This window comes from Eubalaena glacialis, chromosome 15 (genome assembly GCF_028564815.1).
Source record: "Eubalaena glacialis isolate mEubGla1 chromosome 15, mEubGla1.1.hap2.+ XY, whole genome shotgun sequence".
NCBI lineage: Eukaryota > Metazoa > Chordata > Mammalia > Artiodactyla > Balaenidae > Eubalaena > Eubalaena glacialis.
The window spans coordinates 60,722,930-60,740,100 of record NC_083730.1 but is presented as its reverse complement, the minus strand read 5'-3'; the positions used below and the strand labels follow the sequence as shown (position 1 = coordinate 60,740,100).

The window sequence follows — 17,171 nt, the reverse complement described above, 5'->3', positions numbered from 1 at the left end:
TTACAGACGTTGATAAATGAGCTGTTGTTAAGTAAGAGAATGTTCCTATTTTTAGGGAAAATAGACTGCTCTTAGGGAAAAAATTTAGTATTTAGGGGTAAAGAGCCCTCAAATGATTAAAAAATCATATGTACACATATATGTATATGTATACATCTGTATCTGTATACACACAGACACTTGAGAGAGAGGGCAAACAGAAATGATAAAGCAAATGAGGTGGAATCTTAACAATAAATAAATCTAGGCAAAGGCTATACATGTTCTCTGTACTATTTTGTTCTTGGAACGTTCCTTTAAGTTTGGCATTATTTCCAAATGAAAAGATTTTTCTCAAAAGAATAAATTACCCCAAAAATAGGCATTCGTATATTAAGCAATTGTTAGTAGTGATTAAAAAGCAGCTCTAGATCTAATAGTACTAGATTTTAATCATCATCTTCCATTAGTATACTTATAAGTTTATTCTCAGTTAAGAATAAATAAACGAGTAATGCTGAATCTTCTCAAAACTGTCTGCTCAAAGCTATTAATCATTCAGCAAGGCTATGGGAAACAAGACCAATATTGAAGAAAATAATAAATGGGAATGAATGAGAAAGTCTTTTGTGAAATAAATTCCTTTTACAATAGCAATAAGCATAAAAGGTACACAGGAATAAATACTACAAAGTCTATGTGAAAATTTTAAAAACATCTTGGACAATGAAAATGATTAGATTAAATAGAAAGGGAACATGTTCCTGAATTAGAAAACTCAGCATGATAAAGATTGCTCTCCAGATAAAAAGACTCATTATAAGCAATTAAGACAATGTGATGTAGGCAAATATGCCAATAAATAGGATTAAAAGGCCAGAAATATACCCACAGACATGTAGAAACATGATATAATAGAGGAAACTTTGCAGATCAATGAAAGTATGGACTAAAAAAAATTTTTTGAATAATTTGTTTTCCATATGAAAAAAGAGAGCCCTACCTCACTCCATAGAAAAAATCAATTCCAATTGTATTGTAGATTTAAATATGAAGAACAAAAGTTTTAAAATAACACTAGGAGGAGAAACAGCTTCAAGATGGCGGAAGAGTAAGACACAGAGATCACCTTCCTCCCCACAGATACATCAGAAATACATCCACATGTGGAACAGCTCCTACAGAACACCTACTGAACGCTGGCAGAAGACCTCAGACCTAAGGCAAGAAACTCCCCCATGTACCTGGGTAGGGCAAAAGAAAAAAGAAAAAACAGAGACAGAAGAATAGGGACGGGACCTGCACCAGTGGGAGGGAGCTGTGAAGGAGGACAGGTTTCCACACACTAGGAAGCCCCTTCACGGGCAGAGAGTGCGGGGAGCGGAAGGGGGAGCTTTGGAGCCACGGAGGAGAGCGCAGCCACAGGGGTGCAGAGGGCAAAGCGGAGAGAGTCCCGCACGGAGGATCGGTGCCAACAAGCACTCATCAGCCCGAAAGGCTTGTCTGCTCAGCCGCCGGGGCGGGCGGGGGCTGGGAGCTGAGGCTCGGGCTTCAGAGGTCGGATCCCAGGGAGAGGACTAGGGTTGGCTGCGTGAACACAGCCTGAAGGGGGCTAGTGCGCCACGGCTAGCCGGGAGGGAGTCCAGGAAAAAGTCTGGAGCTGCCGAAGAGACAAGAGACTTTTTCTTGCCTCTTTGTTTCCTGGTGCGCGAGGAGAGGGGATTAAGAGCGCTGCTTAAAGGAGCTCCAGAGACAGGCGCGAGCCGTGGCTATCAACGCGGACCCCAGAGACGGGCATGAGACGCTAAGGCTGCTGCTGCAGGCACCAAGAAGCCTGTGTGCAAGCACAGGTCACTATCCACACCTCCCCTCCTGGGAGCCTGTGCAGTCCGCCACTGCCAGTGTCCCATGACCCAAGGACAACTTCCCTGGGAGAACGCACAGCGCGCCTCAGGCTGGTGCAGCGTCACGCCGGCCTCTGGCGCCGCAGGCTCGCCCTGCATCCGTACCCCTCCCTCCAGCCTGAGTGAACCAGAGCCCCTGAATCAGCTGCTCCTTTAACCCCGTCCTGTCTGAGCAAAGAACAGACGCCCTCAGGCGACCTACACGCAGAGACGGGTCCAAATCCAAAGCTGAACCCCGGGAGCTGTACGAACAAAGAAGAGAAAGGGAAATTTCTCCCAGCAGCCTCAGGAGCAGCGGATTAAATCTCCACAATCAACTTGATGTACCCTGCATCTGTGGAATACCTGAATAGACAATGAATCATCCCAAATTGAGGAAGTGGACCCTGGGAGCAATGATATATATACATTTTTCCCTTTTTCTCTTTTTGTGAGTGTGTATGTGTATGCCTCTGTGTGTGATTTTGTCTGTATAGCTTTGCTTTTACCATTTGTCCTAGGGTTCTGTCTGTCCGTTTGTGGTTTTCTTTTTTTACTTAAAAAAATCTTTTTTTCTTAATAATTATTTTTTATTTTAATAACTTTATTTTATTTTATCTTCTTCTTTTTTTCTTTCTTTTTTTTTTCTCCCTTTTATTCTGAGCTGTGTGGAGGACAGGCTCTTGGTGCTCCAGCCAGGCGTCAGGGCTGTGCCACTGAGGTGGGAGAGCCAAGTTCAGGACACTGGTCCACAAGAGACCTCCCAGCTCCACGTAACATCAAACGGTGAAAATCTCCCAGAGATCTCCATCTCAACGCCAAGACCCAGCTCCACTCAATGACAAGCAAGCTACAGTGCAGGACACCCTATGCGAAACAACTAGCAAGACAGGAACACAAACCCATCCATTAGCAGAGAGGCTGCCTAAAATCATAATAAGGCCACAGATACCCCAAAACACACCACTAGTTGTGGACCTGCCCACCAGAAAGACAAGATCCAGCCTCATCCACCAGAACACAGGCACTAGGCCCCTCCACCAGGAAGCCTACACAACCCACGGAACCAACCTAAGCCACTGGGGACAGACACCAAAAACAACGGAAACTACGAACCTGCAGCCTGCGAAAAGGAGACCCCAAACACAGAAAGTTAAGCAAAATGAGAAGACAGAGAAACACACAGCAGATGAAGGAGCAAGGCAAAAACCCACTAGACCTAACAAATGAAGAGGAAATATGCAGTCTACCTGAAAAAGAATTCAGAATAATGATAGTAAAGATGATCCAAAATCTTGGAAATAGAATGGAGAAAATACAAGAAACGTTTAACAAGGACCTAGAAGAACTAAAGAGCAAACAAACCATGACGAACAACACAATAAATGAAATTAAAAATACTCTAGAAGGGATCAATAGCAGAATAACTGAGGCAGAAGAACGGATAAGTGACCTGGAAGATAAAATAGTGGAAGTAACTACTGCAGAGCAGAATAAAGAAAAAAGAATGAAAAGAATTGAGGACAGTCTCAGAGACCTCTGGAACAACATTAAATGCACCAATGTTCCGAATATAGGGGTCCCCGAAGAAGAAGAGAAAAAGAAAGGGATTGAGAAAATATTTGAAGAGATTATAGTGGAAAACTTCCCTAATATGGGAAAGGAAATAGTTAATCAAGTCCAGGAAGCGCAGAGAGTCCCATACAGGATAAATCCAAGGAGAAACACGCCAAGACACATATTAATCAAACTATCAAAAATTAAATACAAAGAACAAATATTAAAAGCAGCAAGGGAAAAACAACAAATAACACATAAAGAAATCCCCATAAGGTTAACAACTGATCTTTCAGCATTAAATTTGCAAGCCAGAAGGCAGTGGCAGGACATATTTAAAGTGATGAAGGAGAAAAACCTACAACCAAGATTACTCTACCCAGTAAGGATCTCATTCAGGTTTGACGGAGAAATTAAAAGCTTTACAGACAAACAAAAGCTAAGGGAATTCAGCACCACCAAACCAGCTTTACAACAAATGCTAAAGGAACTTCTCTAGGCAGGAAACAAAAGAGAAGGAAAAGACCTACAGTAACAAACCCAAAACAATTAAGAAAATGGTAATAGGAACATACATAGCGATAATTACCTTAAATGTAAATGGATTAAATGCTCCAACCAAAAGACATAGACTGGCTGAATGGATACAAAAACAAGACCCATATATATGCTGTCTACAAGAGACCCACTTCAGACCTAGGGACACATACAGACTGAAAGTGAGGGGATGGAAAAAGATATTCCATGCAAATGGAAATCAAAAGAAAGCTGGAGTAGCAATTCTCATATCAGACAAAGTAGACTTTAAAACAAAGACTATTACAAGAGACAAAGAAGGACACTGCATAATGATCAAGGGATCAATCCAAGAAGAAGATATAACAATTGTAAATATTTATGCACCCAACATAGGAGCACCTCAATACATAAGGCAAATACTAACAGCCATAAAAGGGGAAATTGACAGTAACACAATAATAGTAGGGGCCTTTAACACCCCACTTTCACCAATGGACAGATCATCCAAAATGAAAATAAATAAGGAAACACAAGCTTTAAATAATACATTAAACAAGATGGACTTAATTGATATTTATAGGACATTCCATCCAAAAACAACAGAATACACATTCTTCTCAAGTGCTCATGGAACATTCTCCAGGATAGGTCACATCTTGGGTCACAAATCAAGCCTTGGTAAATTTAAGAAAATTGAAATCGTATCAAGTATCTTTTCCGACCACAACGCTATGAGACTAGATATCAATTGCAGGAAAAAACTCTGTAAGAAATACAAACACATGGAGGCTAAACAACACACTACTTAATAACCAAGAGATCACTGAAGCAATCACAGAGGAAATCAAAAAATACCTAGAAACAAATGACAATGAAAACACAACGACCCAAAACCTATGGGATGCAACAAAAGCAGTTCTGAGAGGGAAGTTTATAGCAATACAATCCTACCTTAAGAAACAAGAAGCATCTCAAATAAACAACCTAACCTTACACCTAAAGCAATTAAAGAAAGAAGAACAAAAAAACCCCAATGTTAGCAGAGGGAAATAAATCATAAAGATCAGATCAGAAATAAATGAAAAGGAAATGAAGGAAACAGTAGCAAAGATCAATAAAACTAAAAGCTGGTTCCTTGAGAAGATAAACAAAATTGATAAACCATTAGCCAGACTTATCAAGAAAAAAAGGGAGAAGACTCAATAGAATTAGAAATGAAAAAGGAGAAGTAACAACTGACACTGCAGAAATACAAAGGATCATGAGAGATTACTACAAGCAACTCTATGCCAATAAAATGGACAACCTGGAAGAAATGGACAAATTCTTAGAAGTGCACAACCTTCCGAGACTGAACCAGGAAGAAATAGAAAATATGAACAGACCAATCACAAGCACTGAAATTGAAACTGTGATTAAAAATCTTCCAACACACAAAAGCCCAGGACCAGATGGCTTCACAGGCGAATTCTATCAAACATTTAGAGAAGAGCTAACACCTATCCTTCTCAAACTCTTCCAAAATATAGCAGAGGGAGGAACACTCCTAAACTCATTCTACAAGGCCACCATCACTCTGATACCAAAACCAGACAAAGATGTCACAAAGAAAGAAAACTACAGGCCAGTATCACTGAGGAACATAGATGCAAAAATCCTCAACAAAATACTAGCAAACAGAATCCAACAGCACATTAAAAGGATCATACACCATGATCAAGTGGGGTTTATCCCAGGAATGCAAGGATTCTTCAATATATGCAAATCAATCAACGTGTTACACCATATTAACAAATTGAAGGAGAAAAACCATATGATCATCTCAATAGATGCAGAGAAATCTTTTGACAAAATTCAACACCCATTTATGATATAAACCTTCCAGAAAGTAGGCATATATGACAAACACACAGCCAACGTCATCCTCAATGGTGAAAAACTGAAACCATTTCCACTAAGATCAGGAACAAGACAAGGTTGCCCACTCTCACCACTGTTATTCAACATAGTTTTGGAAGTTTTAGCCACAGCAGTCAGAGAAGAAAAAGAAATAAAAGGAATCCAGATTGGAAAAGAAGTAAAGCTGTCACTGTTTGCAGATGACATGATACTATACATAGAGAATCCTAAAGATGCTACCAGAAAACTACTAGAGCTAATCAATGAATTTGGTAAAGTAGCAGGATACAAAATTAATGCACAGAAATCTCTTGCATTCCTATACACTAATGATGAAAAACCTGAAAGTGAAATTAAGAAAACACTCCCATTTACCATTGCAACAAAAAGATTAAAATATCTAGGAATACACCTACCTAAGGAGACAAGAGACCTGTATGCAGAAAATTATAAGACACTGATGAAAGAAATTAAAGATGATACAAGTAGATGGAGAGATATACCATGTTCTTGGATTGGAAGAATCAACATTGTGAAAATGACTCTACTACCCAAAGCAATCTACAGATTCAATGCAATCCCTATCAAACTACCACTGGCATTTTTCACAGAACTAGAACAAAAAATTTCACAATTTGTATGGAAACACAAAAGACCCCAAATAGCCAAAGCAATCTTGAGAAAGAAAAACGGAGCTGGAGGAATCAGGGTCCCTGACTTCAGACTCTACTACAAAGCTACAGTAATCAAGACAGTATGGTACTGGCACAAAAACAAATATAGATCAATGGAACAGGATAGAAAGCCCAGAGGTAAACCCACGCACATATGGTCACCTTATCTTTGATAAAGGAGGCAAGAATATACAATGGAGAAAAGACAGCCTCTTCAATAAGTGGTGCTGGGAAAACTGGACAGGTACATGTAAAAGAATGAAATTGGAACACTCCCTAACACCATACACAAAAATAAACTCAAAATGGATTAAAGACCTAAATGTAAGGCCAGGCACCATCAAACTCTTAGAGGAAAACATAGGCGGAACATTCCATGACATAAATCACAGCAAGATCCTTTTTGACCCACCTCCTAGAGAAATGGAAATAAAAACAAAAATAAACAAATGGGACCTAATGAAACTTAAAAGCTTTTGCATAGCAAAGGAAACCATAAACAAGACGAAAAGACAACCCTCAGAATGGGAGAAAGTATTTGCAAATGAAGCAACTGACAAAGGATTAATCTCCAAAACATACAAGCAACTCATGCAGCTCAACATCAAAAAAACAAACAACCCAATCCAAAAATGGGCAGAAGACCTAAATAGACATTTCTCCAAAGAAGATATACAGATTGCCAACAAACACATGAAAGAATGCTCAACATCATTAATCATTAGAGAAATGCAAATCAAAACTACAATGAGATATCATCTCACACCAGTCAGAATGGCCATCATCAACAATCTACAAACAAATGCTGGAGAATGTGTGGAGAAAAGGGAACCCTCTTGCACTGTTGGTGGGAATGTAAATTGATACAGGCACTATGGAGAACAGTATGGAGGTTCGTTAAAAAACTAAAAATAGACTTCCCTGGTGGTCCAGTGGTTAAGACTGCACGCTTCCAACGCAGGGACCGCAGGTTCAATCCCTGGTTTTGGAAGTAAGATCCCTCATGCTGCGTGGCCAAAAAAAAAACTAAAAATAGAACTATCATATGACCCAGTGATCCCACTACTGGGCATATACCCTGAGAAAACCATAATTCAAAAAAAGTCATGTACCAAAATGTTCATTGCAGCTCTATTTACAACAGCCAGGACATGGAAGCAACCTAAGTGTCCATCAACAGATGAATGGATAAAGAAGATGTGGCACATATATACAATGGGATATTACTCAGCCATAAAAAGAAACGAAATTGAGTTACTTGCAATGAGGTGGATGGAACTAGAGTCTGTCATACAGAGTGAAGTAAGTCAGAAAGAGAAAAACAAATACCGTATGCTAACACATATATATGGAATCTAAAAAAGAAAAAAAAATGGTCAGAAGAACCTAGGGGCAAGACAGGAATAAAGATGCAGACCTACTAGAGAATGGACTTGAGGATACGGGGAGGGGGAAGGGTAGGCTGGGACAAAGTGAGAGAGTGGCATGGACATATATACACTACCAAACATAAAATAGCTAGCTAGTGGGAAGCAGCCACATAGCACAGGGAGATCAGCTCAGTGCTTTGTGACTACCCAGAGGGGTGGGATAGGGAGGGTGCGAGGGAGGGAGATGCAAGAGGGAAGAGATATGGGGACATATGTATATGTATAGCTGATTCACTTTGTTATAAAGCAGAAACTAACACACCCTTGTAAAGCAATTATACTCCAATAAAGATGTTTAAAAAAATAAAATAACACTAGGAGAATATCTATGTAACATCAGTGCTGCAAGGGATTTCATAGGCTAGATGTGCCAACTGTACAGGAAATAACTGATATATTTTATTACCTTAAAATAAAATTCTGCACAGTCATCATAAAGAAAGTGAAAAGCCAAGTAAGTCACAGATTGGGAATAAGTAACCATTATAATCAACAAAGGATTGTGTCCAGTGTACAGGAAGAGCTCCTTCAGATCATTAAGCAAAAATGGGCAAAAGGAGTAGACGGGGAGTTCACAGGACATAGAGTTTGGCAGATGAACTATTTCAAAGAACGTACAGCCGATCAAGGCGTCTTTGAGGGTAAAATCTCCAAGAGCAGGATTCTTTCTTTGGTTATATTATTGAGCTTCCAAACTTGTATGATTGTGTGCATAGACACACCAAGTGTTTTAATATCAAACTGTGAAGATATTTCAGTGATTAATATTATATAATGAAATTTCGTAGGGCCAGTCCTTTCCGGAGCGTGAAAATGGTTTTCAGGTTGGAATGAGATTAGAAGGCATTGACCCCCGTCATCCATCTGTGTTTTGTGTGCTTTCTGTAGCTGAGGTAAGAAATGGTGTTATTGTCTTGGGCTAATTGCAGTGACAGGAGAGAATTTTCTATAGAATGACGAATTTCAGTACTTTGTGTTATAAGCAAGTCCAAATACCTTATGGATTTATTTTATTCAGTGATGGGTGAAGTATGTTCTTTAATGAGATTTTTTCCTTCTCTGAAGATTAATTTTCTAATAAGTTTCTCATTACTAGTGGTTACTCTTGATTTAATTGGTAAATAGTTTTCACCTGAGGTTGATAAAATCAGTGACTCCCACAATGTTGCTTTTGTCTGTTAAAAGAGACAGTTATTCAAGTTTTATCTGAACTAATGAGAAATGTATATGAAAAAATCCATACTTATGAATCATATATTTATATAAATACATGAATTTTATGAAAATTATATAGGGTGAGGAGCCATTGATAAAGTAAATGGCTTATAAAATATGATATTTACTAAACATTTTATGTTATTAAATTGATAAAAGACCTCAGTATTTCGAATAACATCAAACATAGAAAACACTATTCACTTAATTTACTGATTGATTATAGTTATTAAACTTGTATAGCATGTCTAGGAGATGTGTTTCTCAGACTGTTTTATTATTTTCTTTGTTGAGTATGCTGGATCCATATGTTAGAGTTAAGTAAGGGCATACCCATTTTGGTTTTTGCTGTGTACTTTAGTTTACACTGTTTTGGGATATGAATCCAAGCCAGACAGCAGGAGATGGGGTTTCTGAAAGGAATATTTGCTAGGTATTGAATGAACAAATAAACAGACTTGTCGATTAATGGTTATGTAAATTGACCTCAGATTCCTAGACTGAGTAAAAGGATAGTTTTTTTGCAGAAAAATTTTTGATACTTGAAAGATAGTGTCTAGTTTGTCAGCATTTGTCTTATCGAGATTCATCTATGAATTTGTTCTTTAATATAAGACATTTGGATGTAAAGATTGGTTCATATATATTGATGGTGTTGACAGAATAAATGAATATTTTGTTAATTTTGTGTACACTTCAAATGCATGACTCTTAATGAACAATTGTAAACATTCCGTTTTGCAGGTGTGTGGTTACCGTCTAAGACTTCATTTTGACGGTTATTTAAGCTGCTATGATTTTTGGACTAATGCTGGTTCCCCTGACATTCATCCAGTAGGGTGGTGTGAAAAGACCAAACATGAATTACACATCCCTAAGGGTAAGTCAGGAGGAAAAGACAGTCAGTATTTTTTAATGAAATACTAACAAGAGAGCCTGGTGTGAATTGATTTTCAAAATGAAAGTTTGATCCACAGAAAGCAGTAAGACTACAAGGATATCACTCTTAGAAATAAATAAATGTCTTTAAAGAAAAGCATCAAAGACCATTTAGGTCAAATATTCTGAGGTACATAGGGCAGAAGTAAAATCTCATGAGAGCATTTTATCTTACATAAAGTTTATTAAACTTTATAAGGAATGAAGAAACTAATGTTTAAATTACCGTTGAAATAAAATATCTCACTTAATCAGTGATGCTGTACAGTGAGGAAACTTGATTCACTGTATATCATTTGTTTCAAGCAGAAATCATGGAGCACAGGGAACTATGAGAGTGAAAAATTCACTGTTTTCTTTCGATGGGAATTACAAATCTCATCTTTGTCTTTTGTTATGTGGGAGAGGAACTGGGTCTGGCAGACATGACTGAAACCTTTCTTACCTGCTGTCTGCTGGTGAAGTGAGGATTCATAGGTTGGGATGCCAGTGGGCCTGTTTCCTTGACCAGCAAATTTGTATATAAGGTCTCCTGCTTGGGTGTTAGACTCCTGGCTGACCGTGGCAACTTCTGGAGTCACTGTATAGTCATTTTATTCTTAGGAAGCAGCTCAGGGTGTCCTCTGGGATCCGCCCCTGAGGCTGGCAGCAGGGTCCCCTGAGATGGCTGGGTTTCAGGGAGGTTGGAACAGGCCCCAGGCTCATTCATCCCGTGGGTAGTGAGTGTTCGTGGAACCCTTCCTGTGTGCAGCCCCTGGGGACAGAGCAGTGAATAAAGGAAACCGGCTCTGTCTTCATGGGGCTTTCATTCCAGAGGGGAGGAGGAGGATAAGCAGAGAGAAAGGTGTGTGTCCAGCAGTGACAGGCGTGGAGCGCTGAGTGGGGTCCCAGGGCTGCCCTTGCCATAAGCGAGGTGAAGACAGGCCTGGGGTGTGACGTCTGACAGATGCCTGGACGGATGCACGACAGAGACAGCCAGGTGGCTCCCTGGGGAGGAGCACGTGTCAGAGCCCAGCAGCGGGTGTGGCGCAGACCAGGAATCACAGGAGCGCTGGAGCGGAGAGGCAAGGGCCAGGACGGAGGAGATAAGTGAGAGGTGTCGCCGCGGCCTTGAAGGCCGTGCAAGGAGTTTGACGTCTATTCTGAGTGTGATACTCAATCTGAGTATTTCCTGAGCCTGGTTATTTAGGCCAGCCCCACACGAGCTGCTTTAGAGCACATGGACGGGAGGGTCAGCCATTTTATTGGGAGGCCCGTAAAGACAAGGGCAGAAAGCTGGAGCTGCCACGTGGCCTGGCGTGGGGGGCGTTCTGTCGTTCCTACAGTGTCTGGCTCCCCCGGGGCTGCTTACCATCAGGCCTACACTGGCCTCGGGGACGTGGCTGCTTCAGGAGGCCTGAGGGACGCAGGAGATGAGACTCCTGTCAGGCCACCAGGGTACTGATTCCATATTTGAATGAGTTGTAAACTTTGTAGGGAATGACATGCATGGTGGGAAATCAAACTCAACAGTTTGGAATTCCATACATTAAAACAACACTGAAACAGTTTAGAGATTTTTTTTTTTAATTAATTAATTAATTAATTAATTTTTGGCTGTGTTGGGTCCTCGTGTCTGTGCGAGGGCTTTCTCCAGTTGCGGCGAGCGGGGGCCACTCTTCATCGCGGTGCGCGGGCCTCTCACTGTCGCGGCCTCTCTTGTTGCGGAGCACAGGCTCCAGACGTGCAGGCTCAGCAGTTGTGGCTCACGGGCCTAGTTGCTCCGCGGCATGTGGGATCTTCCCAGACCAGGGCTCGAACCCGTGTCCCCTGCACTGGCAGGCAGATTCTCAACCACTGCGCCACCAGGGAAGCCCCCAGTTTAGAGATTTCAATATAAATCTTTTGTGTCTGCTAAAGGACATTGAATTTATGGCAGAAAACTGAATAAGAATAGTATTGATACATTTATTATGCTCATGGTTACATCTTGTGGGCATTTTGAATAATCCTTCCTTTTATTTAGGTTATAGAAAAGATAAATTTGTTTGGATGGATCACTTGAAGGCCTGCAAATTGCAAAATGCTCCCAAGAAATTATTCAGAAACAGAAATTCTGTAAGTATTTTCTTCCATAGTATAAATCAGATTTTTACTTCAGCTTAAATTTCTTAAAATTCACTATGTATTCTGTTGTATTTTAATCTTTTAAGAATCCTTAGCTTCCTATGACCTTTCTCACCAAATTTGTCAGTTTCCTATGGGCATATTTGTTTTTCTTTTAAGCATACAATTAAATAATTAGATGGAGAGAGTAGAAAACTTTACATGTAAAGCTGGCGAAAATTTGAAATGGCCTTTTAGAAGGTGTTTCTTTTTGCTTCTAGTCAGTTAGTCGTTTAAATTTAGTTTGATGCTTTGAGACCTGCTGATATGCCAGGTGGGCTTTGACTGTACCTGGTCCAGTTGTATTTATGTGGAATGAACAAGAGGGTGATGGTTCATATAGATTCGAAGGGTGTGTGAGGATTTGGGTGGCGCACACTCACCCTCTGTGTCCCAGTAGCGTGACAGGTGTTCAGCAGAGAAGGAGAAAAAGTCGCAGCCCCGCCTCCTCTGGGCCCCAGGTGAGGCCACACACCGCGGAGGGGCGGGAAGCCTGGAGCCAGGGAGGCCCCACCACCTGCTGGCTGTGTCCCTGAGGACAGTCCCCACCCCCCGCCCCGCTTCCCCAGGCTTCAGTCTGCTGCTCTTGAGTCAGTGTTCTCCAACTGCTCAACACGTTTCATAGACTCGTATCAAGGAAGAGAGTTAGAGAAATGTGGAAATGCTTTAAAAAAAAGTAATGTGCTAAAGGAAACCAAAAATCAGCGTCCAGTATAGATAGTAAAGAAGTAGGGAAAAAAAACCCTCTTCTAGTCCCTGGCTATTGTGTGTATATTTTCTAAATCCCAGGCCTGGCTAATTATAGCTACAGGAAAAGTGGGGCTTTATCATTGTCATGTTATTATAAATCATAGCCCTTAGTATTTTTAATACTAAAAAAATATGTGCAGGTACTAAAAATAGCATTTGTTTTTTTTCAACTATGATTTATTTATGGATAAGCGCATATGTTCCTTAAATGTTGAGAAAGCCACTAATTTCAACACTTGATCCAAGTATAAGTGATAATTTTAGTGCTAAAGAGCATATCTTTAAAACTTTTCCAAATAGTGGTATTTGGAAATATACCACCTATCTAAAGCCTACGGGGACCAGAGAAAATTATTTGATATTACTGTATTCAGTAAATAGTGTATTTTAAAATTAATACAGATTAGTCTATGAACTGAAGAGGGAAAATGATGATGAAAGGGGAAATAAAACCTACCTGCACAACAAAAGAGAAAAGCACAGAGTAAAAGCTCGTTTCCTGGGATTCCTTTTTTATGAATGTACACTTGGTAACAGTCTGTTGGAATATTTTTACTGTCTGGCTTCATTCTGCAGTGTAAGTGTTGATACCCTGTAGACTTTTCTGATGCTAAACATGACAGAAGTTTTGACAGTGGCTCAGTCCTGTTTGGTGTCCTGTTTCTCTTTGTGCCTCTTCCCCGTGTTAGAACGGGCCAATACCTAAGGAATTTCAGGTTGGAATGAAGCTGGAGGCTGTCGACAGGAAGAACCCTTCCTTGGTGTGTGTGGCAACCGTAGCAGATATTGTTGGAGATCGCTTGCTAGTGCATTTTGACAATTGGGATGATAGTTACGATTACTGGTGAGACACCAATGTGCGTTGTATTTTTGTGTGTTCGTGTTTGCCGTTAAGAATTTATGTTCATTCCATGACTGTCACTGTTCTTGCTGTTCTTAAGTAATGAACATGAGGAATCTAGTGGCTGGCTTGTCACTACCTTCCTTTCCTCGTGAACTGTTGAATTAAAGAACCCGAGAGAGTTTTTTTTCCATCTCTGAGAGGTTGCCTAATGAGGCCTCTTCTGAAATAATGTGACCAGTTCAGGGCACTCCACTATATTGTGTCTAGTTTGTAAGGGAAGCATTTCTGTAAAGAGGAAGTTAAGAACTTGCAGTATTATTTTTTCCTGAAAAATGTTGAACTCAGACTGTCATATTTTTAAAAGGGAAGATTCAGGGAGAATGGAGTGAATTATTTGAAAGCCTGTGAAGAGCAGAGAAAATGTATGCTCACGATGCCATTAAACTAACATTGCATGAGTTAAAAGGATTTTCTGGGTGAAAACCTGAAATATGGAAGAGGGCACGGCAAAAATAATTTTTGTGGCATTTCTTAAGAGCATATCCTGAATAATTGACAAGTCCCCGCCTGAGGCTGTGATTCTTTATGTGCATGGTGGGAGGAGGGGAGCTGTTTTCTTCTTTGAACTAAGAAGAAGAGCATGGATTAATTGCTGTATGTGTCTTAGGTAGTATAGTCTGGGTTCCTGAAAAGGAGAGGGAGGAAATTGTGGGCATGTGGAGTCTGGTCCGTCTTATTAAAATTTGGACTGGCCTATTAACATTTTCCCTTGCTGCTAGCAAGAAGTGGTAGAAGGGGTTTATTAAAATGTTCACTCTCTGGGGAGATCACTGGCAGTTCAGGTCCTAGTCAAACACTTTTTAAAGACATACTTTTAAATTTCAAGAAGGTTATGTAAAAGAGAAGTTTGGCCACTCAGCTTACAAAATATAGAACTAAAATTACTTCTGTTTCTCTTAGGCTATAAAATATTTTAGCTATGCCGTAGTATTTTCCATGTCATCTCTTAATATCTAGAATGATCATTACTCTTGGATTCTTTCTCTGTTGTTAATATGGGATCTAAAATAGAATCCTGTTTTTGCAGGTGTGATGTCAATAGTCCTTATGTTCAGCCAGTTGGTTGGTGTCAGGAGCATGGAAGAACTCTGATAGCACCCCAAGGTGAGTGGACTGGCAGGGTTCTCTTTGAAGTCATCTCTGTGTGAGTGGCAATGCCCATTCTTATTTCTGTTTATGGAAACCACATTTCAATACAAAGTGTATGATAAAAATACCGTGCAAGATTCTTTGGACCATCAAGGGACCCAGATGTCTGAAATCTGCACATCCTTCCCCATAATGCAAATGGACTGTGTTTATAAAGACATATTAGGCAGCCATTTAAAAAAATTGCTATTTTTTTATCCAACGAAATGAGTGCAATCACTGTGAACTGACTTTTAAAACTAGCTATTTCCACCTATGTAATTTAACTTATAACCAATGTTAATTCATTAATTGACCATTAGGTTATTAAATGTACTTAACTTTGGAGTTAAATGTAAGAAATGCAGAAACCTAAGAAGTGAGAATTAATAATGAGGGCCTAGACTTGCCAGACTCCTTCACCAAGCCAACTTAGTGGCTCAGCTGAACACTGACATAGGGACTTTCTTGTTATTTATCTGTTTTCTCATTACAGAAATGGAATATCTCTCCATTTATTTAGTTCTTTGATTTATTTCAGTGGCATTTTGTGGTTTTTCTCATATAGATCTTACATATATTTTGCTAGATTTTATAACTATTCTATTATTTTGAGTGCTAATGTATATGGTATTGTGTTTTTAATTTCAAATTTCACTTGTTCATTGCTGGTATATAGGAAAGCAGTTGAATTTTATATGTTAACCTTGTATCCTGCAGCCTTGTTATAATCACTTATTGGTTCTTGGAGTTTTTTTGTTGATGCTTTTGGATATTCTACACCTCTGTGAACAAAGTTTTATTTCTTTCTTCCCAGTCAGTATATCTTTTATTTCCTTTTCTTGTCTTATTGCATTAGCTAATATGTACCATGCTGTTTTGATCACTGTAGCTTTTTAGTCAGTTTTGAAATCTGGAAGTGTGAACCCTCCAACTTTGTTCTTCTTTTTCAAGATTGCTTTGGCTATTTGTGGCCCCTTGCAGTTCTTTATGAATTTGAGGATTGGCTTTTCCATTTCTGGAGAAATGACTATTGGGATTTTGGTAAAGGTTATGTTGAATGTAGATTACTTTAGGGAGTGTTGCCATCTTAACAGTATTAAGTTTTCTAATCCATGAACATGGGATGTCTTTTCACTTACTTAGACCTTCTTTCATTTCTGTCAGCAGTATATTTTAGTTTTGGGTGTACAGGTCTTTTACCTCCTTGGTTAAATTTATTGGTATTTTATTCTTTTGGATGCTGTTGTAAATGGAATTGTTTTATTTATTTACTTTTGGAATTTTTTATTTCTGGCATAAAGAAACACAAATGATTTCATAGACTGCAATTTTGCTGAATTTGTTTATTAGCTCTAGTAGGTTTTTTGTGTGGATTCTGTGGGATTTTTTCATATAGAATTGTGCAGTCTATCAAAATAGTAAAGTTCCAAAAAAATTCATATTTCTAATTTGAATGCCTTTAATTTTGTGTCTTGCCTAATTATGCTAGCTAGGACTTGCAGTACAGTGTTGAATGTAGCAGTAAAAGTAGGCATTCTTGTCTTTTTCCTAATCTTAGGGTGAAAAGATTTCAGTCTCTCACTATCAAGCATGATATTAGCTGTAGGTTTTTCATAAATGCCCCATGTCATGTTAAGGAAGCTCCCTTTTACTCCTAGTTTTCTGAGCGTTTTTATCATAAAAGGGTGTTGAATTCTGTCCAGTGCTTTTTCTGCATCTATTGAGAAGATTGTGTGGGACTTTCTTCCCCTTTGTTTCACGGTGTATAATCCTTCTAATGTGCTGTTGAGTTCAGTTTGCTACAGTTCTGTTAAGAACTTTTGTATCTGTATTCATAAGGGGTATTGATCTGTTGTTTTCATGTCATGTCTTTGGTCTGTTCTTTTAAATGCTGTAAATGGAGTTGTTTTCTTAATTTCATCTTTGGATTGTTCATTGCTACTTTGTAGAAATACAGTTGATTTTTGTGCAATGATCTTATACTCTGAATTCATTTATTCGCTCTAATAGTTGTGTGTGTGTGTGTGTATGTGTGTTCCTTAGGATTTTCTATATGCAAAATTATGTCATCTATAAGTAAAGATACTTTCACTTCTTCCTTTCTGATCTGAATACGTTTTCTTTCTTCCCTGAACCCTCTGTCTAG

The 17,171-nt window shown here is 39.3% G+C and overlaps 1 protein-coding gene across 1 annotated transcript in view; it reads left to right on the top strand.

The window, feature by feature from the left end:
* Window positions 1-17,171, top strand: part of L3MBTL4 (L3MBTL histone methyl-lysine binding protein 4) — a 308,220-nt gene that overhangs the window by 60,231 nt on the left and 230,818 nt on the right. Inside the window, exons 5-9 of the mRNA XM_061169140.1 lie at window positions 8,730-8,834; window positions 9,901-10,036; window positions 12,101-12,192; window positions 13,680-13,834; window positions 14,922-14,998. Coding sequence (XP_061025123.1) covers window positions 8,730-8,834; window positions 9,901-10,036; window positions 12,101-12,192; window positions 13,680-13,834; window positions 14,922-14,998 — 565 coding nt within the window. The remainder of the gene's footprint in view (window positions 1-8,729; window positions 8,835-9,900; window positions 10,037-12,100; window positions 12,193-13,679; window positions 13,835-14,921; window positions 14,999-17,171) is intronic.